The sequence below is a fragment of the Pygocentrus nattereri genome, chromosome 2, assembly GCF_015220715.1.
Source record: "Pygocentrus nattereri isolate fPygNat1 chromosome 2, fPygNat1.pri, whole genome shotgun sequence".
In the NCBI taxonomy this organism is placed as follows: domain Eukaryota; kingdom Metazoa; phylum Chordata; class Actinopteri; order Characiformes; family Serrasalmidae; genus Pygocentrus; species Pygocentrus nattereri.
In genome coordinates this window covers 33,764,211-33,787,060 of record NC_051212.1, presented here as the reverse complement: position 1 = coordinate 33,787,060, position 22,850 = coordinate 33,764,211, and the positions used below count along the sequence as shown (strand labels likewise).

The window sequence follows — 22,850 nt, the reverse complement described above, 5'->3', positions numbered from 1 at the left end:
CACTTAATTAATCTTAGATGAACTTCTCCAATAAGCCAGCCACAGTGGACATGTGTATGTTGCAATAGTGTAGAGCAGACTGCAGGTATGCCTGTGTAAGAGCTAGTTAGCCAACAACAGCAAGAGCTGAAATGCATTAGTCATCATTTAACGGTACTTGACTGACCTCACACAACCTTTACGCGTGGGTTTATAACTGTGTGCATACAGACACAACAAGAGGGGCCAAATCTGGCTGAAAAATGTTCAGCTAATGGCCTATTAGATGGTTCCGACAGATACAGGTACAATCACTGTTTTGACTAATCTTATCACAGCTAAGTGACATGACCCAAACTCCCATGACTTTTTTTTCCTGTTTATTTGTTTGTTCTTCAGCATGGATGAAAGACCTTTTTTCCCCTTTGATTCCCATCTTTGGTTTCATACCCTTATCACACAGAGTCACATCCACAAGAAACAAACACATAACAGTGACATGTCGCTTCCTTATGTTAATAAAGGGTTAAGTCAAAAACTGCATACTCTTGTGATGAGAAGAGGTGCTATAACTTCCTCCTACATACACACAATGTGAATTTCATCTAAAACAAAAGCCAAACATTGAGTTCCTGGAGTCATGATTGAACTGCACTGTATTACATTATAAATTACTCTAAATCACATTACAGTTACTGATATAATAAGAATTCTGTTACTTGTGATATTCATCTCTCTAAGAGAACAACATTAATTGTGCATGATTCACTATAAAGATACATTTCCTCAAGAATTATCTGTGCCTGTGTGTTAAGCATTGTAAAGTTGGCAAGCATTCAGTTCAAGCATCTAATCTTGCTCATATAAAACTGATAAAGATCTTGGTGAAGAACAGAGAGCACTAATCCCCTCTAAACAAGACAGATGTTTCATTTGGACACAGCTCTGTAAGCTTTAGAATTGATTTTGATTAGGTTTTCTTCTGAGGCAGTTGTTTTTTTACCCTTTCTACAGACTACTGGCCATTCACAGTTTTACTCAAGCATAACTGGCAGTGTCTTGTACAAAAGCAGGGCCAGTAACATGCCTTTTAAAGTATGTGTACTAAAGGATTTGCTACTTCTTTTATTAAACAAAGTACTGAAAAGGACTATTAGGCCTTTCTCTTGTGCTTTGGAGTTGGTACAGATTTGTATAGGTTTTAGCAAGAAACTAGTAATGAGTGATGGTACCCACTGCGCGCGCCCACTGCCTATAGATCACCAGTACCATATATGGATTAGGCAGATGGGCCCTTCATGACAACATATTTTAATTTCTCATATCAAACAACTGCCTCATAGAGAGTCTGTCTTCAGGAGCATGTGAGAGCATAGAGTCTGTCTTCAGGAGCTGTCTTCATGTGGCTGCTGAGCCTATTCACTCAGCAGAAGATGTCTTCTTCTTTCGGCTGCTCCCTTTAGGGGTCGCCACAGCGGATCATCTGCCTCCATCTTGCCCTATCCACTGCCTCCTCTACTTTCACACCAACCATCTCCATGTCCACCTTCACTACATCCATAAACCTTCTCTGAGGTCTACCTCTTCTCCTTCTGCCCGGCAGCTCCATCTCCAACATCCTTTGACCAATATATCCACTATTCCTCCTCAACACATGTCCTAACCATCTCAACCTGGCCTCTCTGGCTTTATCTCCAAACTGCTCCACCTTCACTCTCCCTCTGATCTGCTCATTTCTAATCTTGTCCATCCTTGTCACTCCCAACAAAAATCTCAGCATCTTCATCTCCGCCACCTCCAGCTCAGCCTCCTGTCTTTTAGACAGAGCCACAGTCTCCAAACCATACATCATAGCAGGACGCACTACTGTCTTGTAAACCTTCCCTTTCACTCTTGCTGCTATCCTTCTGTCACATTAGCCTTGACACCCATCTCCACCCACTCCATCCTGCCTGCACCCGCTTCCTCACCTATTTTCTACACTGTCCATTGCTCTGGATGGTTGACCCAAGATATTTGAAGTCATCCACCTTTACGACCTCTACTCCTTGCATCTTCACCTTTCCACCTGCCTCCCTCTCATTCACACACATGTATTCCGTCTTATCTCTACTGACCTTCATTCCTCTCTTCTCCAGTGCAAACCTCCACCTCTCCAGATTCTCTTCCACCTGCTGTCTACTCTCACCACAGATTACAATGTCATCTGCAAACATCATGGTCCATGGAGCCTCCTGCCTGACCTCATCTGTCAACCTGTCAATCACCATTGCAAACAAGAAGGGGCTGAAAGCTGATCCCTGATGTAGCCCTACCTTCACCTTGAAATCATTTGTCACTCCAACTGCATACCTCACCACTGTCTCACTATCCTCATACATGTCCTGCACACCCTAACATACTTCAGCTACACCTGACTTCCTCATACAGTACCAGAGTTCCTGTCTTGGCACCCTATCATATGCCTTCTCTAGATCCACAAAGACACAATGCAGCTCCTTCTGACCTTCTCTGTACTTCTCTACCAACACTCTCAATGCAAAAATTGCATCTGTGGTACTCTTTCTGGGCATGAAACCAAACTGCTGCTCACTGATCTGAACCTCTCGCCTTAGCCTTGCTTCAACAACTCTTTCCCATACCTTCATGGTGTGGCTCATCAACTTTATACCTCTGTTGTTACTTCAGCTCTGCACATCACCCTTGTTCTTAAAAATGGGGACCAGTACACTACTTCTCCACTCATCAGGCATCCTCTCACTCTCCAGGATTTTGTTAAACAACCTGGTTAAAAAGTCCACTGCCTTCTCTCCTAAACATCTCCATACCTCCACAGGTATGTCATCTGGACCAACTGCCTTTCCATTCTTCATCCTTTTTAAAGCTACCCTCACTTCCACCTTACTAATTCTCTGCACTTCCTGATCCACTATCTCTCCCCCCATTGTCCTCCTCTCTCTCTCGTTTTCCTCATTCATTAGTTCTTCAAAGTACTCCTTCCATCTACTCAACACTCTCTGTTCACTCAATAGAACATTTCCCTCTCTATCCTTTATCAGCCTAACCTGCTTTACATCCTTTCCAGCTCTCTCTTTTTAGCCAAACGATACAAGTCCTGTACTCCTTCTTTACTGTCCAGCCTCTCACACAGCTCATCATAGGCCTGAGCCTTTGCCACCATTCTTTTCGCTATGCGACTAGTCTCACAGTACTCCTGCCTACTTCCTTCATCTCTCTGGTTATCCCACTTTTTCTTAGCTGCCTTCTTCTTCTGAATACTCTCCTGGACTTCCTCATTCCACCACCAACTTTCCTTGTCTTCTTTCCTCTGACCAGACGAAACACCCAACACATTCTTGCCAGTTTCTCTCACCACCTTAGCTGTAGTTTCCCAGTCGTCAGGTAGCTCCTCACTGCCCCCAAGGGCCTGTTGCAAATTTTCCCTGAACTACCTGCAACCATCCTTCTCCTTCAGCTTCCACCATCTAATCTTTGGCTCTGTCTTCACTCTCTTCCTCTTCTTTGTTTCTAATCTCATTCTACAGACAACCACCCTATGCTGCCTTGCTACACTTTCCCCTGGTACCACTTTACAATCTCCAATCTCCTTTAGGTGGCATCTCCTGCTAAGGATATAATCCACCTGTGTGCACCTCCCTCCACTCTTGGACGTCACCCTGTGTTCTTCCCACTTCACCACAGCCATTTCCATTCTCTATGCAAAATCTACAACCATCTGACCTTCCGCATTTCTGTCTTTCACACCATACATACCCAGCACCTCTTCATCCCCTCTGTTCCCTTCACCAACATGTCCATTGAAGTCTGCACCAATCACTAATCTCTCCTCTCTATGGACACCATCTACCACTTCATCCATCTTACTCCAAAATTCCTCTAACTGACAACCAACCTGTGGTGCATATGAACTGACCACATTCAAAATCACACCATCAACCTCCAACTTCAGGCCCATGATCCTGTCTGACACTCTTTTTACATCCAGAACACTGTTCACAAGCTGTTCCTTTAGGATTATCCCTACTCCATTTCTCTTCCTCTCTACACCATGATAGAACAGTTTGAATCCACCTCCAATGTTCCTGGCCTTGCTTCCTTTCCATCTGGTCTCCTGGACACACAGAATATCTACTTTCCTTCTCTCCATCATGTCTGCAAGCTCTCTGCCTTTACCAGTCATTGTCCCTATGTTTAGAGTCTCTACTCTAACCTCCACACTCGTGCCTTTCCTTCTCTCTCGCTGCCTTCTAACCCGCCTTCCTCCTCTCCTTTTTGATGGTCTTCGACTCAGCAGAAGATGTAATAAAGCAATTAGCCACTCAAGGCTGAGCAATACAGTGACTTTTACTATGATTAAGGAGAACTGCTATACATAACATTTTAATTGCAAAAATTGCAGCAAAATGCAGTATAATAATTTTTTCAGTAATTAATTTATTAATAATAATAATAATCATCATCAGTGGTAACAATTTTTCCAACAAACAGTATAGTCTTCACATTAGGTTTTGGTTGTGCAGCAACACAAGTCAAACTTTTTATTCTATAATTTGCACACTGTCTTAATGATTAAGATTACTGATGATATTAACCTGGACATTTCCACTGATTTTGCCAATGATTCCATTATCTAACTTGGCCTAACTGTATCTCATATTGCAATGGTATTATAGCTTAGTGTATCATAATTTTTTTTAATAAATTGGTGCATTTTGACAGAATTGCACTGGCATGCATTGGTCATAATGTAGTGTAGAACAGTTCTGAACTTGACTCAGCCAATCAGATCTTGAAACACTTAAATCTGGCTGATTTTATATGAGAACTTAAATGGCACTAAGGATCCTTATTCCTACAATTTCTGTACAAGTCCTTCCTATAATGACAAACTACAACACTCTGTGTGACTTATCACTTGGGCTTCAGAGGACTGAGATTTTCTATTCTCATAATGATTACCTCTTTGTGTTAAACAATTACCATGCATGAAGTTACAGATAATGAACTGCAGGAAGTGCAAGCAGAACTTTTATCATGAGGATGAAAAGAGGAAGCTGGAGATGAAAGAGAAAGGAATGTTTGAGAAACTCTTAGAGAAACTTTAATCCAAGTTTAATCCAAGAGCTTTGAGACAAAGCCAAGCTGGAAAAGAGTCACCGTGGTGCTCATATTTCCTCTCTCTCGCTCACTCTCCTTCACTCTGAGATACACGCCATCTGAACAGGTCAGGGGAGTCCAAGCTCAAGCGAGGCTTTAAACTGTGAGCTGCTCTTTATCAATTTTCCAGAAAATAACAGACAGAGCGAGAAAGAAAGAGCAAGAGAGTGAGAGAGAGAGCGAGAGCGAGAGAGAAAGAAAGAGCGAGAGAGAGCGAGACTCACATCATAGGCACCAGCTTTAATCTGCTGGTAGAGCCTGTGTTGGTCCTCGTCCCAGAAAGGAGGGTAACCCACGAGCAGGATGTACAGAATCACACCTGTCGACAGGAGATAAATCACACTGTAACAATGAATATACAAAAAAAAAAACAAAAAAAAAACAAAAACTTACAAACATCCCACCCACACAGACTGCCAGGAGTAACTTAAGTAACTTTTACTTAAGTAAAGTTTCATTTTAATTATAAGAACAAGAAGGAGAAGGAATAGGAACAGGAGTACTAAGAAGAAGAATAATAAGAAGAAGAACAACAAAGTAAAGTGAACAAGGAAAAAGAAAATTAATAAGAAGATGGATAAGAAGAAAAAAAGAAAATGGAGAAGAAGAAGATAGAGAAGAAGAGAAGAAAGCTAAAGAAGTTGAAGACAAAGATGACGATGACAAAGAAGATGGAGAAGAAGAAAAAGAAATCAAAAAAATACTTTTTATCCAAGCCTTAAAGTTACAAACTGAACTGAACTCAGGTTTAACCGTCAAACACCACAACCAGCGTGTCATTAACAAGTTGTCAGATGACAGAAGTATAATTCACATTACATCAGATGAAACAACTCCAAAATCAAATGAGCTGGTGTGAGAACAGCAGTACTCTCTGAATGGCGCGTTTTTAACCTGTTGCCTTCATGCACCACTGATAGATCTCTGAGCAGTACATTTGTTCCTCTGTCTGGTCATCCATCAGTCTGACAGGTGCAGCGTCATGGTGGAAAAGCGTGAATAAGATGAGAACAAAGAAACAATGTCTGAATTCCTCCTAATTGCATGATTTATCAGAAGATTCAAATGGAAGCCATTCATCAGCAGCCCACTGCAGCAGGTCTGTCAGCATCTAACTAGTATGTTTATCCAGATCGTTGTTTTTGCATAATTAATAGATTCAGTTTCCATAGTGCAGGAGGCACTTTTATCACATCTCCTATTATATCCATCATCTCCTCATGATCACCATGGAGATGTTTCTTTAGTCTTATGATCTCTCTCCTTTCTCTCACGTCTAAAAGTAAATACAATAGAGCTACGTGCTGAGGGAGCCTCTCCACTGAGGATCAAACATTCAGACAAGATAAACAATTATCCTCACCGTGTACACTGTGTACATCATGTACATAATAGACACCCAGAGAACACAATAGCCTCCATATGAAAGGCCTGGACATTAGTCAAAGGATTCATGACCTTTCAGCGTATGTGTGTTCACAGAAGGATGGGAGATAACCAAATTCTCTATATAATCACATCTGTCAAACTTAACCTTTACGTTAGGTTGGCAAACAAAAAGCAGAAATGTCATGACTGAATTCATATTTCTATTAACACTTTTCTACAGAATCAATGAATGTTTGACTCTGGAGAACCTGATATAAGAAAAAAAAAAAACGACCAGTTTGGGAGGTGTTACATAAGCAAAATGATTGTTTCTGTGTTCATCAAAATCTTTAAAACTAGAGATGCGTGGTACATGCAGTACTGGTATCGAGTATTAATATCCTGTACTGTGGTCATTTACTCGTACTCAAAAATTCACCAAGGCCAACGTTCAGTGATGCTGTGATGTAATCCAAGTGTAGCTGTGAAGGAGGATCTGCTCACACAGAGAAGAGTTACTGACTCCATCACAGTTTGACACAAAGCCATCGTTCACTTTAAACATTCTGTCTTGGTATATTCCCACCAGGCCAAAACTGTGATTTTAGCTCGTTTTTCAACACAAATCATCACTGCTTCCTCAATACAGGTGGACACATGCAGGCAAACATTTGCTACCAAAGTGACTTCACTCTGTTCGGCCTGTTTAAGTAAAATAGCGAGGTACAAAATATGTTGTTATCTTACATATCTTATAAACATATCTTAATATGTTTTTGTTTAGTTTTTTTTGTAAAACAAGCCCGTATTGTCCTATGGCTTTATGATTTCCAATTCTTGTCTTTCAAAATTCTTATGATTTATAATATGATTTCTAATTCTTTGTCTTGTCACCAAATTTGATATTTAAGAAACAAAAATGACAAAAAATGAGAATTTAATTTTTTCTTTGCATTAAATCCATTTTTAAGACATTAAACTCTAACATAAAACTATAACGTCAACAAACGTGAATAAAATAATGTTGCACCCAAAAACACATAGCTGGTCTTCAAGATATACTATATTGCCAAAAGTATTCAGTCGTCTACCTTCACACGCATATGAACTTGAGTGACATTCGATTCTTAATCCATAGGGTTTAATATTATGTCAGTCCACCCTTTGCAGTTAACAGCTTCAACTCTTCTGGGAAAGCTTTCCACAAGATTTTGGAGTGTGTTTATGGGAATTTTTTACCATTTTTCCAGAAGTGCATTTGTGAGGTCAGACACTGATGTTGGATAAGAAGGCCACCAAACTTTACACCTGACACCGTTCTCCTAGCAACCGACAAATTCAGACTCGTCCATTGAATTGCCAATTGAATGGAGAAGCGTCATTTGTCACTCCAGAGAACACGTCTCCCCTGATCTAGAGTCCAGTGGCGGCGCTTTACACCACCTGCTTGGCCATGGAAACCCATTGCATGAAGCTCTCTACAAATGTTCTTGAGCTAATCTGAAGGCCATGTGAAGGTCTGTAGTGATTGACTCTGCAGAAAGTTAGCGGCCTCTGTGCTCTATGCGCCTCAGGATCCACTGAGCTTTTACATAGCCGACCACTTGGTGGCTGAGTTGCTGTCGTTCCCAATCGCTTCCACTTTGTTATAATACCACTGACAGTTGACTGAAATATTTAGTAGTGAGGGAAATTTGTAGAAGCAGTCTGCAGGCCTAGGTGCTTGGTTTTATACACCTGTGGCCATGGAAGTGATTGGAACACCTGATTTCAATGATTTAGACGGGTGAGTGAATAGTTTTGGAAATATAGTGCATCTTCAGTTATTCACTTGTTGGAATACTTTTACTGACACCAGAAAAAAGTGCATTCATTATATAAGGCCCTAAGACTCTTTAGAAATAGGACATCTGATGTGAAATACATACCGCAGGCCCACATGTCAACCGGCTTCCCATAGGGTTCCTTCCTTAACACCTCAGGAGACAAATAACCAGGAGTTCCAGCAAAACCTGTGAGATAGACAATTTTAAAAATAGTGCATTATACTGATCCAACATGGTTCAAGCTTCCCACCACTGTTCCCACCTCTTTAAAGTATCTAACTGGCACAGGCAAATGAGGTAGCCATGTGAAAACAAAAAAGAAGAAACAAAAAAAGGAGCTGAATTCTGATAAAAATTAGGTAAAGAATAACACGAAACATCTAAAAAGACCCACATAAGAGTTCAGTGATAACAGCCAAACCATTCACAAGCTAAAGCGCTCAGTTCTTCTATTTAGATTTGCTACTTGTAAAATTGATTCTTTGGAGAGTCAGACTTATCAAAAGAATAGAAAAAAATATAAAGATCTGCTGTTCAAACACTGTGGTCAACTGGTGAATAAGAGCTTAATTGAGAGGCGTTTCAAAAAAGAGGCCTACGCTTATGTCTTCAAAAGCAGATCTAGACACTGCTTTTTTCACCATTAACTCCTTGCATTAGATCATTAAGATAACGGTAATATGAACAAATTCCTAGTACAACTACTTTATCGATTCCATCACAAGCCAAATCCATACCTGTTTCTCTACACACAAAAGCATGAGCAATGGTGATTGCATCCAAAAATTGGTAAATATCTAGATCAATATAGACCCGGTTTATATTCCACCCACACAGAAGCAAATGAGTGACTTGCTCCAATGGTGAAGGGTGACTTCTTTTAAATCAGTATAGTAATAGTTTTAACTGTATACACTCCCACTCCAAACTCTACAGACACCACAAAAGCTTGGCTTCTGCTACATTTTAACACATTAATGAATAGTGAGATGCCATCACTGCCCATTTAAAGTTGTCTGATAGCATGCTTTACAAAATAATCATTCCCTCTGAGCCCAATTAGAACATCCAAAGAAACGTTACAGAAGGGACGGCAATGTTGACGTGTGATATTTCCAGTGGAGGTATAAATGAAGGGGCTCATAATGATGTGTGAAGTTGCTAACTGCATTTGAAGGCAACTCAAACTAAAAAAGGATTTAAAATAAGAAAGAAAGGCAAATAACAAATGGGAACAGTAGCACATATACATTTTTAGGGTAGTTATGATGAATTAAATAATCCAGTTTATTTTAGGAAAGAAAATTATCAATTCAAGTTATAAATGAAATAATGAAAATGATCAGAACTTTTTTCTTTCTACTTTTTTTTTACTTTAAATTCTCCTATTCTCTTTTTACAGACTGACGTGTTTAAAATCTTTAACGCTCCCTACATTTTGAGGGTTCTATTGAGAATCTAATTAATTTTCTGGTTAAGTCGTTCTTTGCATGGTGCAACGGTTATTCAGTTTGACAGAGAATGTGTTGTAAATGTCTATTTTGCATCAAAAAGGTTCTACTATTGTTGACATCATAATAGCAGAACCCTTTTTTGGTGCTACACAGAACCACTTTTATAAAAGGTTCTGCTATTCTCATAAGCTTCATCATACTACATCATAATAGCAGAATCTGTTGGTCTATATATATATATATATATATATATATATATATATATATATATATATATATATATATATATATATATATATATATATATATAAAACTATATACACAACACATTCTGCATCAATTTGAAGAACCATTTCACCATGCAAAGAACCATTCAAGCATGAAAAGATTCTATACAGAACTTAAGATTCTAAACCGAACCACTCTCTTTACTATAGAAACTTTGAAGAACCACCCTTTTCCAACAAAATCTTGGATTTCACTTTTTAATTTCTCCAATTACTTGACTGTCAAAGTAATCTGGTAAACTACTAATAAAACTAATATTGACAGTCTTATTGATTTTACTGTCATGTATGTGATTCATGCTAATATTAAGTGAATTCAGATTAAATTAATTCAGCTGTAAAATAAACACAATGATGGTATCTTTAAGAAGCCGACAAATGAACACATTGACAGATACGCACCGAACCATGCTTGCTGGTCTCCCTGCACCTCAATGGCCAAGCCAAAGTCAGCCAGTTTCACTGCAGCACCTTTGAGTTTGCTGGCTAAAAGCAGATTCTCTGGCTTTGAAGACAGAATACGAATTCAAAATAAGCCTTGAGATTCAGGTCCATTGTCTGATGCATGTTTACAGAAAATTATACAGACTGTCCTGGATCAATAATGAAAACAGAACTCTACTGAAGCTTCAGTGCCAGACATTACTAATAATATATAAGTTGTAGCAGCTTATGGTTCCAAAAGTTCAACAGCACTAAAGGGAGGTAAGAATACAATGTTTTCTCATGGGTAAAAAAGTTCTACAATTATTTAGCGATCCATTCTTGACCCAGGCCATTCTTAACAGGCAGTTTTGTCTTCAGGGTTATGCATAGCGCAAATGAAGCAGAACACATATGAAGAGTGTCATCATTAGAATCTCCCAAATTAGTTGCAACTACAAAGAAGAAAAAAGGGAAAGACAATTAGGTCACTTTGCAAGCAGTAAGTGAAGAAGAGCCCCTTTCAAAAGATTCAAACTGTAACTGTTAATCAAAAATACAACTGATTACTTTTGCCAAAAAATTAAGCAAGGTAAAATTTGTGGACATCGATAGGATTACAATTGCACATACGGCTATAGCAAAACTCCTAATTCCAGATATTTTAACTTTGTAACTAAAAACAATTGAAAGTGCAAGATTTTCCATTAATGTATTAAGATTGTAATACAAGTCATTACAGACCATTTCTCTTGGTCTAAAGAAATGGCTACACAATGTAAAGTTCAGCTGGCATTTTCAAATGGTGTTAAAGGGGAATTAGGAAGTTTTACTACAACAGTGACATCATCTAGACCAGTGGTCGCCAAGCCTCCTCCTGGAGACTCACTTTCCTGCACGTTTCACCTCCAACCCAAAACTAACACACCACATTCAGCTAATTAAGGACTTCTGAAAGCAGTAACAGATGGATCAGGTGGGGTCACTTAGGACTGGAGCTAAAGTCTGCAGAAACATAGGTCTCCAGGGGCAGAGTTGATGACCACTGATCTAAACAACGATTCATAGCAACTCATGCATAACCCACTAAGACAAGTGGAACTGATGGGTTTGTGTTCAGCTACAAATATTTAAGTTGGTTCCTGAAAGATCTTGAAATGGCAAACAGTACTTTATATACTATAATACACCATTAGAGATGGAATGGTAATGCTTGTGAAACAAAAATGGAAAGGCATAATACTGCAACAGAGACATGTTAAATGCAGATATGTTGAATACAAATTAACTGCAGTGCAGATCAGTTTCCTAATGCAACCATTCTTACCATATGAGCCTTGTAACACATTCATAGGATGCACACAACATACATATGCACTCTTCATATTCATATACCTACACAGGTCTACAAATATGATTAATGTGTCTGTTTTGGAATGACAAATCACACATTACAACACATAAATATGAATATATGTCAATGCTTGGTTAGTGAATGTGATGAATTCTTATGAATGTATTATTCAGCTCTTGGTTCAAATGGGCTGATGTTGTGATACCTGCATAAATCATATACTGAGTGGTACCAACAGAAGAAGACTGATACTGAAACAAAAATGTTCACACTGGTCATTTTAATTGGGTCAGTTTGTCACGGTGCAGTTAAGTGAGTGATCGTTGTGTTTGGTGCAGAAAAACTGTGTTAACAAGGTGTTAACATGCTACGGGGAGCAAATCAATGTCACCATGCAGCCATTACTTTTGCATACCTGCCAAATCACCACCCCCAAGCTAAAACAACAAACTGCTGAACTGTGGAACAGAATATACTGAATGAAAAGTTCTTATAGTAGACAGAAAGAGGTATATTTATATATCTGCCTCCTGTTTTAAGATTTGTTCACAAATATTGTGAAAATTCAGCTCTGTGCAACACTTTACTGTGTGAAACATGCTTCTCAATTTTGCAATTACCATTACTATTTACTTGCCGAATTTAAAATATTGGAGAAAAAAAAAAAACATAAAATATGGCCTGTGCAAAGGTTTTTACCAGATTTTATATTTTTTTCCCTAAAAACTATAAAACTCTGAAATTGTGCATTACATATTATCACAACATATTTAAGTGTGTTCTCTGATAGGGAAAAATTTTTTCTTGGTATTGTCTATGAACATAATTTGTATATATACACACACACACACACACACACACACACACACACCACATTTTATATATGTGCATATATTTTAATAAATAAACAATGACATACTAGACCTTATAAAAAAAAACAGCAAAAAAATGTGAGAAAGTGTCAATTTCACAGAAATTCTAGTCATACAAACTTTCAAAACTTGTCATTTGTATAAAGTGTATTTAATAATTTCTACTATAATAGCTTAATATAATTTACATATAGCAGAATGGCAACATTCTGAAGTGTAATACAATAATATCCCGTGATACTCCAGTGCTAAACTGGTCTATTAGCTATGACAAGTAGCAGCCTTTCAGTAATCTGATCTACTGGCAAATGAACCATGGTGATAGATAGATAGATAGATAGATAGATAGATAGATAGATAGATAGATAGATAGATAGATAGATAGATAGATAGATAGATAGATAGATAGATAGATAGATAGATAGATAGATAGATAGATAGATAGATAGATAGATAGATAGATAGATAGATAGATTTAGCAAGAGAGTCTAAAGAAAAAAAAAGAAAGAATCTGATTTGAAAAAGAGGGGGAAAGCTCTAATATACTAAAAGAATTCAACTGAATCAACTTTATCCCAGGCATGCTGGCATAGACATGCCGACAAATGTGACTAAAGGTGGCTGCTATCTCTGTATGTTGCTAACTTTGTGTACATTGGAGCCAATTAGCACCAACACAAAGTAAACTGGACATACATTTCACACACATATCTCTAAAACTAGGTACTTAGGTAACACAACATTTTCTTTTTTAAATGGTTTTGTCTCTAATGGTTTCATTTTTCCTTACTGTTTGCCATGGTAACACCATAGCAACAGCCAATCAGACAGCTGAATTTGTACTACAAGTGCAGGGGGAGGATTAATCCAGGACAGAAAACGAGCTCCTAGCTGCACCTGGCTCATTTGATTAGCAAATTAGAGCTCGCAACACTGAGCCTTGGCACTGGTGATGTGGGGGATGGAAGAAGCCGTATCTCGAACGAAGGATAACAATGAATTCCACTCAGCAAGGATTTCTCTAAGCGCACAGCACCAATCAGATTGAATGAAAGCTTATTTGCTTTAATTACAAAACTTTTCAATACAAGTGTTCACTGCTCAATGTCTCAGTACATATAACCAAGGAGGTGTACTGAATACTAATGGTTAAAGATGGACCTCAACGAAAGGGCCAAAACTGCACAAACACTGGACAGTGGCAACACCAAATAATTATATATAAAATAATTTAAACTGGATTGTTATTAGTTTTTTTTTTTAGATATACAAACAACAAATCATGATCAACTGCCTTTTCATATTATTACACATGCTGACAAACCATGACTGTTCCACTAGAATGGAAATCAAGATGCAGTGAACTGAAGGAGTGATTCCATGAAAACTTCAGCACATGCCACTGAAATGAACGGCCTAGTACTGTTTGCGTACATACAATTTAGTTATACATAAACTGCCTATTACCTCAGCTCGTTCATGGAACTAAATTACCTCTCCCCAAGATCACTAAGATGCAACAGCAAAAAGGGTGAGTGAAGGAGAAAAGAGGAAAGATTCTTATGTGTTTAAGACCCCCAGTGTCTATACTCACTTTCAGGTCACGATGGACCACTCCCATCTGATGGCAGTGGAGAACGGCCTCAAGGATCTGCTGAATGCAATGACTGCATGCAAACACCAGGGGGTGTGGGTTAGTGACAAGCACACACTCACTATCTGCATTGGCATTGAGACCAGAGGAGGTAGGGATGTTTTGCCGTTGATACTGACAACATAAATAAAGTAGGCTCAGTGGGCCCACAAGCCATAAGCAGTAACTATCATTTATCATAACTTCGGGTTGTGTTTAGAAAACTGTATAGAGTTTAGAACAATCTGCTGCATTGGCAGCACATGGTCAGTTAATATGGACAACAAATTCCAACAGAAACCCTGTTGATACAAAACAATTATAGTAGTCATCTGAAGTCATGATAATAGTATGTACTCGGTACCACACCCATATTAGGAATTCCGGGTCAAAGAAGATTCCTTTGTGGGGGGAAAACTGAATGATGAATAAATATTAGGTGAAGCAAACAGAAATGTTCCAAAGCTGATACATTTGTCCTTAGAACGTCACTGGATCCTCTGAATTATTATGAGATCAGAAGAAAGTCGAAATTAAGAAATACAAATACTGCTAGTTGGAAGCTAATACTGCTGTGCATACAGCTGAAAGAGTAATAGCTGAAACAGCGATTTAAAAGAAAGCAATTTTAAAATCCCAAGAGCTGCAACAATAACTATAACCACATCCTACTTTAAGATATGTCGAACAATGTTTTAAGGGGGAAAATTTAATCTAATAACAGAGCTTGCGAACTGATACCGTCCAAAAAATGGGGGGAAAATAAAAAAATTATTAAATAATCTAATCTAAACAGAAAGTCATTCAGCCTTAACTGCACATTAAATTGACAATCAAGACCTCACCAAGATACAAACCAGCAAGATGTGCCAAATGTGGTAGCAGCCTACAGTTATTTGTGCAAGAGTGGGAACTTTTTTTTTTATAGAATATATTTTGGATCTGACAGCTAAACAACCTCATAATTAAAGAGGAACCAGTAACAGGAACATTTGGAACATTTTTTATTTCCACAGGGTGCAGTGATTTTTAAAAAATTCTCATAATTTTTCTCAGAGAGATTCACTAAGAGAGTTTCCAATTATGTTCATGATGCCAACTACAGTGGCTTCAGTGGTTTATAGAAGCCAACAGAAAGATGCGTCAGCAACACCGGCTATTACAAATCATCAGTTGGACAAACACAAAACTGCAACACAGCACAATTTTAGGTATAGGTCACTTCAAGTCTTCAGGGTTTTCTAGTCATCATCATCATCATCATCATCATCATCATCATCATCATCATCATCATCAGCATCTTCCCCATGCTTCCTCCACTGATCTCAAAGCAGAAGTGGTGTTTGCGCAAAGGGGCAACTGTGGGCTTGACCCAACGAAGATATTGAGAGGGTGGCTTTCCATCCCAATATTACATTCACACAAAAAATGGTTCTAAACATCTCAATGAATTAAAATCTCAGACGTCATGGGCCAAACCACCTGAATACAACATCATATTGAGTCAAACCTCACAGCCGCTGGTTAGAGCTCGTCTCTCTGACGCTACATGCACAACGCCTCAGCTATCGGCCAGCGTAACTGGGCCCCCGAATGTGAGCGGCTCGGTGCACAGAGGGAGTTAAAGGTGGCTGCGGTGGGAGTGAGAGAGGACAGCCTTCGCAATGGCGACTGCCTGTTAATTGCTGATTCTGGAGATTCGGCACCAGCGTTTTTCGGAAGTTTTGGCCTGTCATACTAACCTTCAAGTCTCGATGGACAATGCCATTTAGATGACAATGATTTACACTCTCTAGAATCTGCTGTATGCAATGACTGTGGGGAGAGGGAGAGAAAGACATGGCGGGGAAGCAAAAGAAGAGAAGTACAATTCAGCAAGCACAATAACAAATAAATGACAGAACGGCCCACAAACAGACGGGAAAACAAAGCAAACTTCCAAAAAACAAAAAAACAAAACAAACAAAAAAAAAAAAACACTTCCTAAACTTAGATACAAGGACTTGTTTAACTGAATGAAATATGCCAGCATTGCTTACACGTTGGGAAGTTATTCAAATTCAGCCGTAACTGAATGGAAAGCCTTTTTGCAAACAGTGAAATAACACTTATATAGAACTACCAACACTGCACAGCGAATACAAAACATTTAATACATTAAAATGGTAGGTCTCTACTACAGTATTTAGGCTGTTTAAATAAAATAATCAATAAATAAAAGGGGACATTCCCTAATAGAGATTATCCAATTTTAAAAAGGGAATGAAAACGACCCACACCTCACTGCTAAAGCATAAGGCTAGAGCTAATCACAGGGAAATATGAAAGGATATAAGTGCACCAAGAAACAAAAAGGCACAACAAAAGGCTTCTAGCAACAGTCATTGCTTACATTTTGTTTATAACATACAAGTAAATGCAATTCTTCATTCAGCAAATGTCAATTTTTAAGAACACTGGCATTTCTATTCATTGACATTGGCAATAATTCATAAATTCTACACATCTCTTTGGCCTAACTGCTGACATGATGTGACAAACACAACAACAATAACAATAACAATAACAATAATAATAATAATAATAATAATAATAATAATAATAATAATAATAAATTCGAAAAATGATGCTGGTGTTTATTGTACTTTATTTAATAAATGCTGCACGTTATTCCATAAGAGCAGGAATGGAAAGCATTAGCATGTTGTGAGGACACAAACCTGGCATCAGCTTCACTGTAGTATTCTCTGGCAACAATATCTTCAAACAGTTCACCTCCTGTGACTCTGGAAGCATTAGAATGAGAAAGTGAATTTCTCTATGAAGCTAGAAAGCAACTCAAGTTTTCTATGCCCCAGCCAAAAAATATTTTATGCACAAAAAAGTATCGAAGGAAAAAAAATTAAGTGCTTAAAAGGGAAAATGGTCAGTGTGTCTGTGACATGACTTACACTTGCCCAGTGAGGTTGGTGAATGATATAGGAATGGATTTTTTATATACACGGTGGGCCATTTATATGGATACACCCAAATAAAATGGGAATGGTTGGTGAGATTAACTTCCAGTTTGTGGCACATTAGTATGTGGGAGGGGGAAACTTTTCAAGATGGGTGGTGACCATGGTGGCCATTTTGAAGTCGGCCATTTTGGATCCAACTTTTCAATGGGAAGAGGGTCGTGTGACACATCAAACTTACTGAGAATTTCACAAGAAAAACAACGATGTGCTTGGTTTTAACGTAACTTTATTCTTTCATGAGTTATTTACTCATGAAAACACTAGTTGGATTGTCAATGCAACCCTCTTCTCCCACTCGTCACACACTGAGAGCAACCTTTATTTTTTTGAGCAGTATATATATATATATATATATATATATATATATATATATATATATATATATACATATATATATATATATATATATACACACATATATACATATACACATATACATATATATATATATATATACACACATACATACGTACATACACACACACACACACACACACTTTAAAATAACAGTTATTCTTAAAAACAGGTAACACTTCCATTTGAAATCAACACAGAGCAGTCTAGGCTTTAAATTCTAATACTGCTAGCAGACATCTTAGCCTTTTAATAGGAAATCTTTTGAAGAAGAACAATGCTGCATGCAACTGCACTGCTCAAACACCAAGGTTTGCAAATGAATGTTGTTAGTAAGCTGTGCAACAACAGAATTATTATGGATGCACAATGACATCCTATGACAAGTCATATCAGCATTGGCAGACAGACATTTGTAAAAAAAAAATTATTAATAAAAGTAATACAAGTATCAGCATCAGCCTTGGACAGATGTTCAGATTTGGCCCGTATTTAAAACCAGTACGGACTGAGTATACCGTTACACCCCTAACCTAATGGTTAGCATTTTCTCACTGGACTTAAAGCAGTTATGGGTGGTTCCCTTAACACATGACAGAGCTTTCAACAAATGAACCATATAATGCATAAAGCTTTGCTAATGTGTTGGTCTTTTCAGTAAACAATCTATACACGGCTGTCTGTGTTTGCCACTTGAGCCCGAGTCCACAAAGGAGCATTAAATCCCAGTGCAAATACTGAACACTCAGGGGACTCTGCGTCTATGCTGACATTGCTTGCTAAGCTTGAACTCTTTTCTGGAGGCAAACAAAGCATACAGTATGTGCACGGCCTAAATTACAACAGGAAACACCTCATTCTGTGCATATGGGAAAATAAATGTCCCCCAGGAAGCTCCAGAATACTGGCTCCACCAGATATAACAGACCATAAGACTTTACTTCCTTTGTAGCACAATTTTGTGTAACATCTCCAAAACTGGTCATTGCCAATTCCAAACCAATCTGTAGAGTGTGAAAACAACCACATACTCCTTTACATTCTACTATAACATCCATTAGATCACATTTGGCCATAACTGCTAGACATCAACCACAGCGAGAGAGCAATTGTGCTGTCTTGGCCTCCCAGCCATGAATAGCTGAGGCATTTAAACTCGTGACTGTAGTAACACTCAAGAGCCGAGAAGCACTACATTTATGTGTGTGTGTATGAGATTATATATATATATATATATATATATATTAAAGCCACAAAAGTCATTTGTAAATCACTATTGTGATGGATAAAAGGTAATAATACACAAATTTGCCCTCTGACATATTACTTTTTTTTGTGCTAATTATGTGCCAGCAATCTGACCCCACCAGAGTTCCAGACAACTGTTTTATACAGCTGTATCATGTGAATGCTTCGATTACTCAAAACATCCACAAAGTGATTTAATATACTTCAATACATAGAACACCTTGATTCAGAACAAAATCACAACATGGTATTCTGTAAATATTGTGCAGCCTAGTGAGGATCACTGGAATACAACTGTTGCACTGAGTTTATCGGAGCAATCAAAGTAGCACTCAGGCCTGTAATACACTGTCACAGACTAAAACCTTACTGTTACGTGGTATTAAAGCTCTAACATCTCATTTGTTTTCACACCCATCTTTGACATACATACCAGCCCTGTAATTAAAATATTATCTCCATAACACCGCACACTTTCAGCCAACCTTAGGGATGCAGAAACACTCGAGCTGGGCAGCATGACGATATTTCCTGCTTTCGCTATGAATTACATCACAATAAAAAACTTTCCTGAGCATATCATGGATATTGATCCTAGTAGAAAGAACACTGACTATCTGGATGTTTGATTCAAAAGCAAGCATAAACAGTTTAAATGGATTGACTGAATTCTCTTCCCCAGTTTATTTGGGATGCTTCCTCTCAGTCATCTTTTAATTCTCTTCTGAAGACTGAATGTTTTCTTGTCATAGAAAGAACTGCCTACATGCTTTTCGAAGTCACGTCATTTGTTGTTCCCTGTTTAACGTGTTCTATAATGGTACAGAGTGCTTGAGAAGGTGGAAGGTGCTGCAAAAATCAGCAAGGCTGACTGTTACTACTGTCTTGATTATCCTTTAAACACACTCCACTGCTGAGGTGATAATTAGCTCAATCTGGGAACTGTTTCTCTGGGTAAATGTTCGACATCTTATTTGTTTTAAAAAAATAAAAAAAATAAAAAAAATCAATCAACAAATCAATCACCCTTTTTACCATCAGTATCATTCAGCCCTAGTACACATGGATTGCTCAGATGCAAGCTAAAATATGTATATGCTGTATAGTGGCCTTTAAAATCCATTCTCATGACCTGCTTCCCTGCTGTTGTGCATAAATGTGATTCTGAATGCTTTACCTATAATTAATATAATTTAAAGTACAACCCAAATTCCAATGAAGTTGGGACGTTGTGTAAAACAAATAAAAACAGAATACAATGATTTGCAAATACTTTTAACCTACATTCAATTGAATACACGACAAAGACAAGACATATAAATGTTCAAATGGATAAACTTTTTTGCAATAATTCACTTATTCTGAATTTGATGCCTGCAACATGTTCCAAAGAAGTTGGGACAGGGGCAACAAAAGACTGGGAAAGTTGAGGAATGCTCAAAAAACACCTGTTTGGAACATTCCACAGGTGAACAGGTTAATTGGAAACAGGTGAGTGTCATGATTGGGCATAAAGGGAGCATCCCTGAAAGGCTCAGTCGTTCACAAGCAAGGACGGGGCGAGGTTCACCACTTTGTGAACAACTGTGTAAGAAAATAGTCCAAGAGTTTAAGAACAATGTTTCTCAATGTGCACTTGCAAGGAATTTAGGGATTTCAGCATCTACAGTCCATAATATCATCAAAAGATTCAGAGAATCTGGAGAAATCTCTGCAAGAAAGCGGCAAGGCAGAAAACCAACATTGAATGCCCGTGACCTTCGATCCCTCAGGCGGCACTGCATTAAAAACTGACATCACTCTGTAATGGATTTTACCACATGGGCTCAGGAACACTTCAGAAAACCACTGTCAGTGAACACAGTTTGTCGCTCCATCTACAAGTGCAAGTTAAAACTCTGCCATGCAAAGCGAAAGCCATATATCAACAACACCCAGAAACGCCGCCGGCTTCTTTGGGCCCAAGCTCATCTGAGATGGACTGATGTAAAGTGAAAAGTGTCCTGTGGTCTGACGAGTCATTTCAAATTGTTTTTGGAAATCATGGACGTCGTGTCCTCCAGGCCCAAGAGGAAAAGGACTGCCCGGATTATTATCAGTGCAAAGTTCAAAAGCCAGCATCTCTGATGGTGTGGGGGTGTGTTAGTGCCCATGGCATGGGTAACCTGCACATCTGTGAAGGCATCATTAATGCTGAAAGGTACATACAGGTTTTGGAGCAACATATGCTGCCATCCAAGCAACGTCTTTTTCAGGGACGTCCTGCTTATTTCAGCAAGACAATGCCAAGCCACATTCTGCACGTGTTACAACAGCGTGGCTTTGTAGTAAAAGAGTGCGGGTACTAGACTGGCCTGCCTGCAGTCCAGACCTGTCTCCCATTGAAAATGTGTGGCACATTATGTAGTGCAAAATATGACAACGGAGACCCCGGACTGTTGAGCAACTGAAGTTGTACATCAAGCAAGAATGGGAAAGAATTCCACCTTCAAAGCTTCAATAATTAGTGTCCTCAGTTCCCAAACCCTTATTGAGTGCTGTTAAAAGGAAAGGTGATGCAACACAGTGGTAAACACGCCCCTGTCCCAACGTTCTTTGGAACGTGTTGCAGGCATCAAATTCAAAATGAGTGAATATTTGCAAAAAACAATAAAGTTTATCCATTTGAACATTAAATATCTTGTCTTTGTAGTGTACTCAATTGAACATAGGTTGAAAAGGATTTGCAAATCATCGTATTCTGTTTTTATGTTTTACGTCCCAACGTCCATCATTGGAATTGGGGTTGTACATTAGGTAACATTGCTGCTTAGGTGGACTGACTGAACAATCAAGCCTGAAATGTAGCTAATAGCAGTGAACAGGTTTATCGATGGTATTGAAAATGTGCACACCATTCATTCTCGCAGTGGAGCTCTTGACTGTAGCCCAATTAGCTACATTCCACTCAGAAGAGGGTCTAGATGATTCATAGTCAACAACCAGAAGGACAGAAGAAGGCTGTCAGAGAATATGACTGCTCTCAATGGGGAAGTATTGATATAAAGATTCAGAAAAGGGCAAGATTCTTGAGTTTGGACGGCCACACTGTGACGCAAGTCAGCGGGGCTACTACTCAATAAGCAAGTCAATGTGATCTTTGATTTTGCCCTTTGAGTGCAATTAGATGGCCATTTAGCTATATTAATCAGCATTAGAGAAGAGTTAAACTGACTGTATACAGAACACAATGGCAGTATTCAGGAAGTCAATAGAAAAGCTAATATGGTAGCAGATTTGTGGGATTTAAATATTCTTTCATCAGCCAGACTATAGCTAATTGTGAAAATGCTCATCATCAAAAAGCTAAACAAGCATCTAAACGTCTGTTCACTATATATATATATATATATATATATATATATATATATATATATATATATATATATATATATATATAATTAGAGAATAATTTTGGTGTTTTCCATTTAGAACAAAGAAGGTAATTATTAAACTGCTGACTAAAAACTTCTGATAACAGAAGTGAAACTGGTGATAAGGTGCTCTGTGCTAATCAGTGCTATAACACTAATGGCTCAGCAATAAGAATGAACATTGCTGAAGCGTAACTTTAAAGCAGGGGTTCCCAATCTTGGTCCTGGAGCTCTAGCACTCTGCAAAGTGTACCTTCAATCTAGGCCTGTGCTTGTAACAGAAAATACAGAATGGGGACCTTTTTTACTGTTGTCATGCTGTAATCTTCCAACTGTCCCTTCACTGAAGAAGACAGAAAAGAGAAAGAACAGTATCATGTGAGTTGAGTTAATATTTCTCAAATAACAGAAGTTTAGTAAAATTTCAGTTCAGTAAAAGTT

At 38.3% G+C, this 22,850-nt stretch overlaps 1 protein-coding gene across 11 annotated transcripts in view; it reads right to left on the bottom strand.

Moving 5' to 3' along the window:
* Window positions 1-22,850, bottom strand: part of camk2d1 (calcium/calmodulin-dependent protein kinase (CaM kinase) II delta 1) — a 101,283-nt gene that overhangs the window by 22,671 nt on the left and 55,762 nt on the right. For 6 of the 11 annotated variants that reach the window (XM_037535294.1, XM_017712467.2, XM_017712474.2 and 3 more), the window contains exons 5-9: window positions 17,095-17,160; window positions 14,336-14,408; window positions 10,495-10,597; window positions 8,454-8,537; window positions 5,382-5,476 (exon numbers count right to left, since the gene is read on the bottom strand). In XM_037535294.1, coding sequence (XP_037391191.1) covers window positions 5,382-5,476; window positions 8,454-8,537; window positions 10,495-10,597; window positions 14,336-14,408; window positions 17,095-17,160 — 421 coding nt within the window. Of the gene's footprint in view, window positions 1-5,381; window positions 5,477-8,453; window positions 8,538-10,494; window positions 10,598-14,335; window positions 14,409-16,116; window positions 16,190-17,094; window positions 17,161-22,850 lie in introns of all 11 variants that reach the window. The other 5 variants (XM_037535299.1, XM_017712466.2, XM_017712468.2 and 2 more) reach the window with 1 other exon arrangement.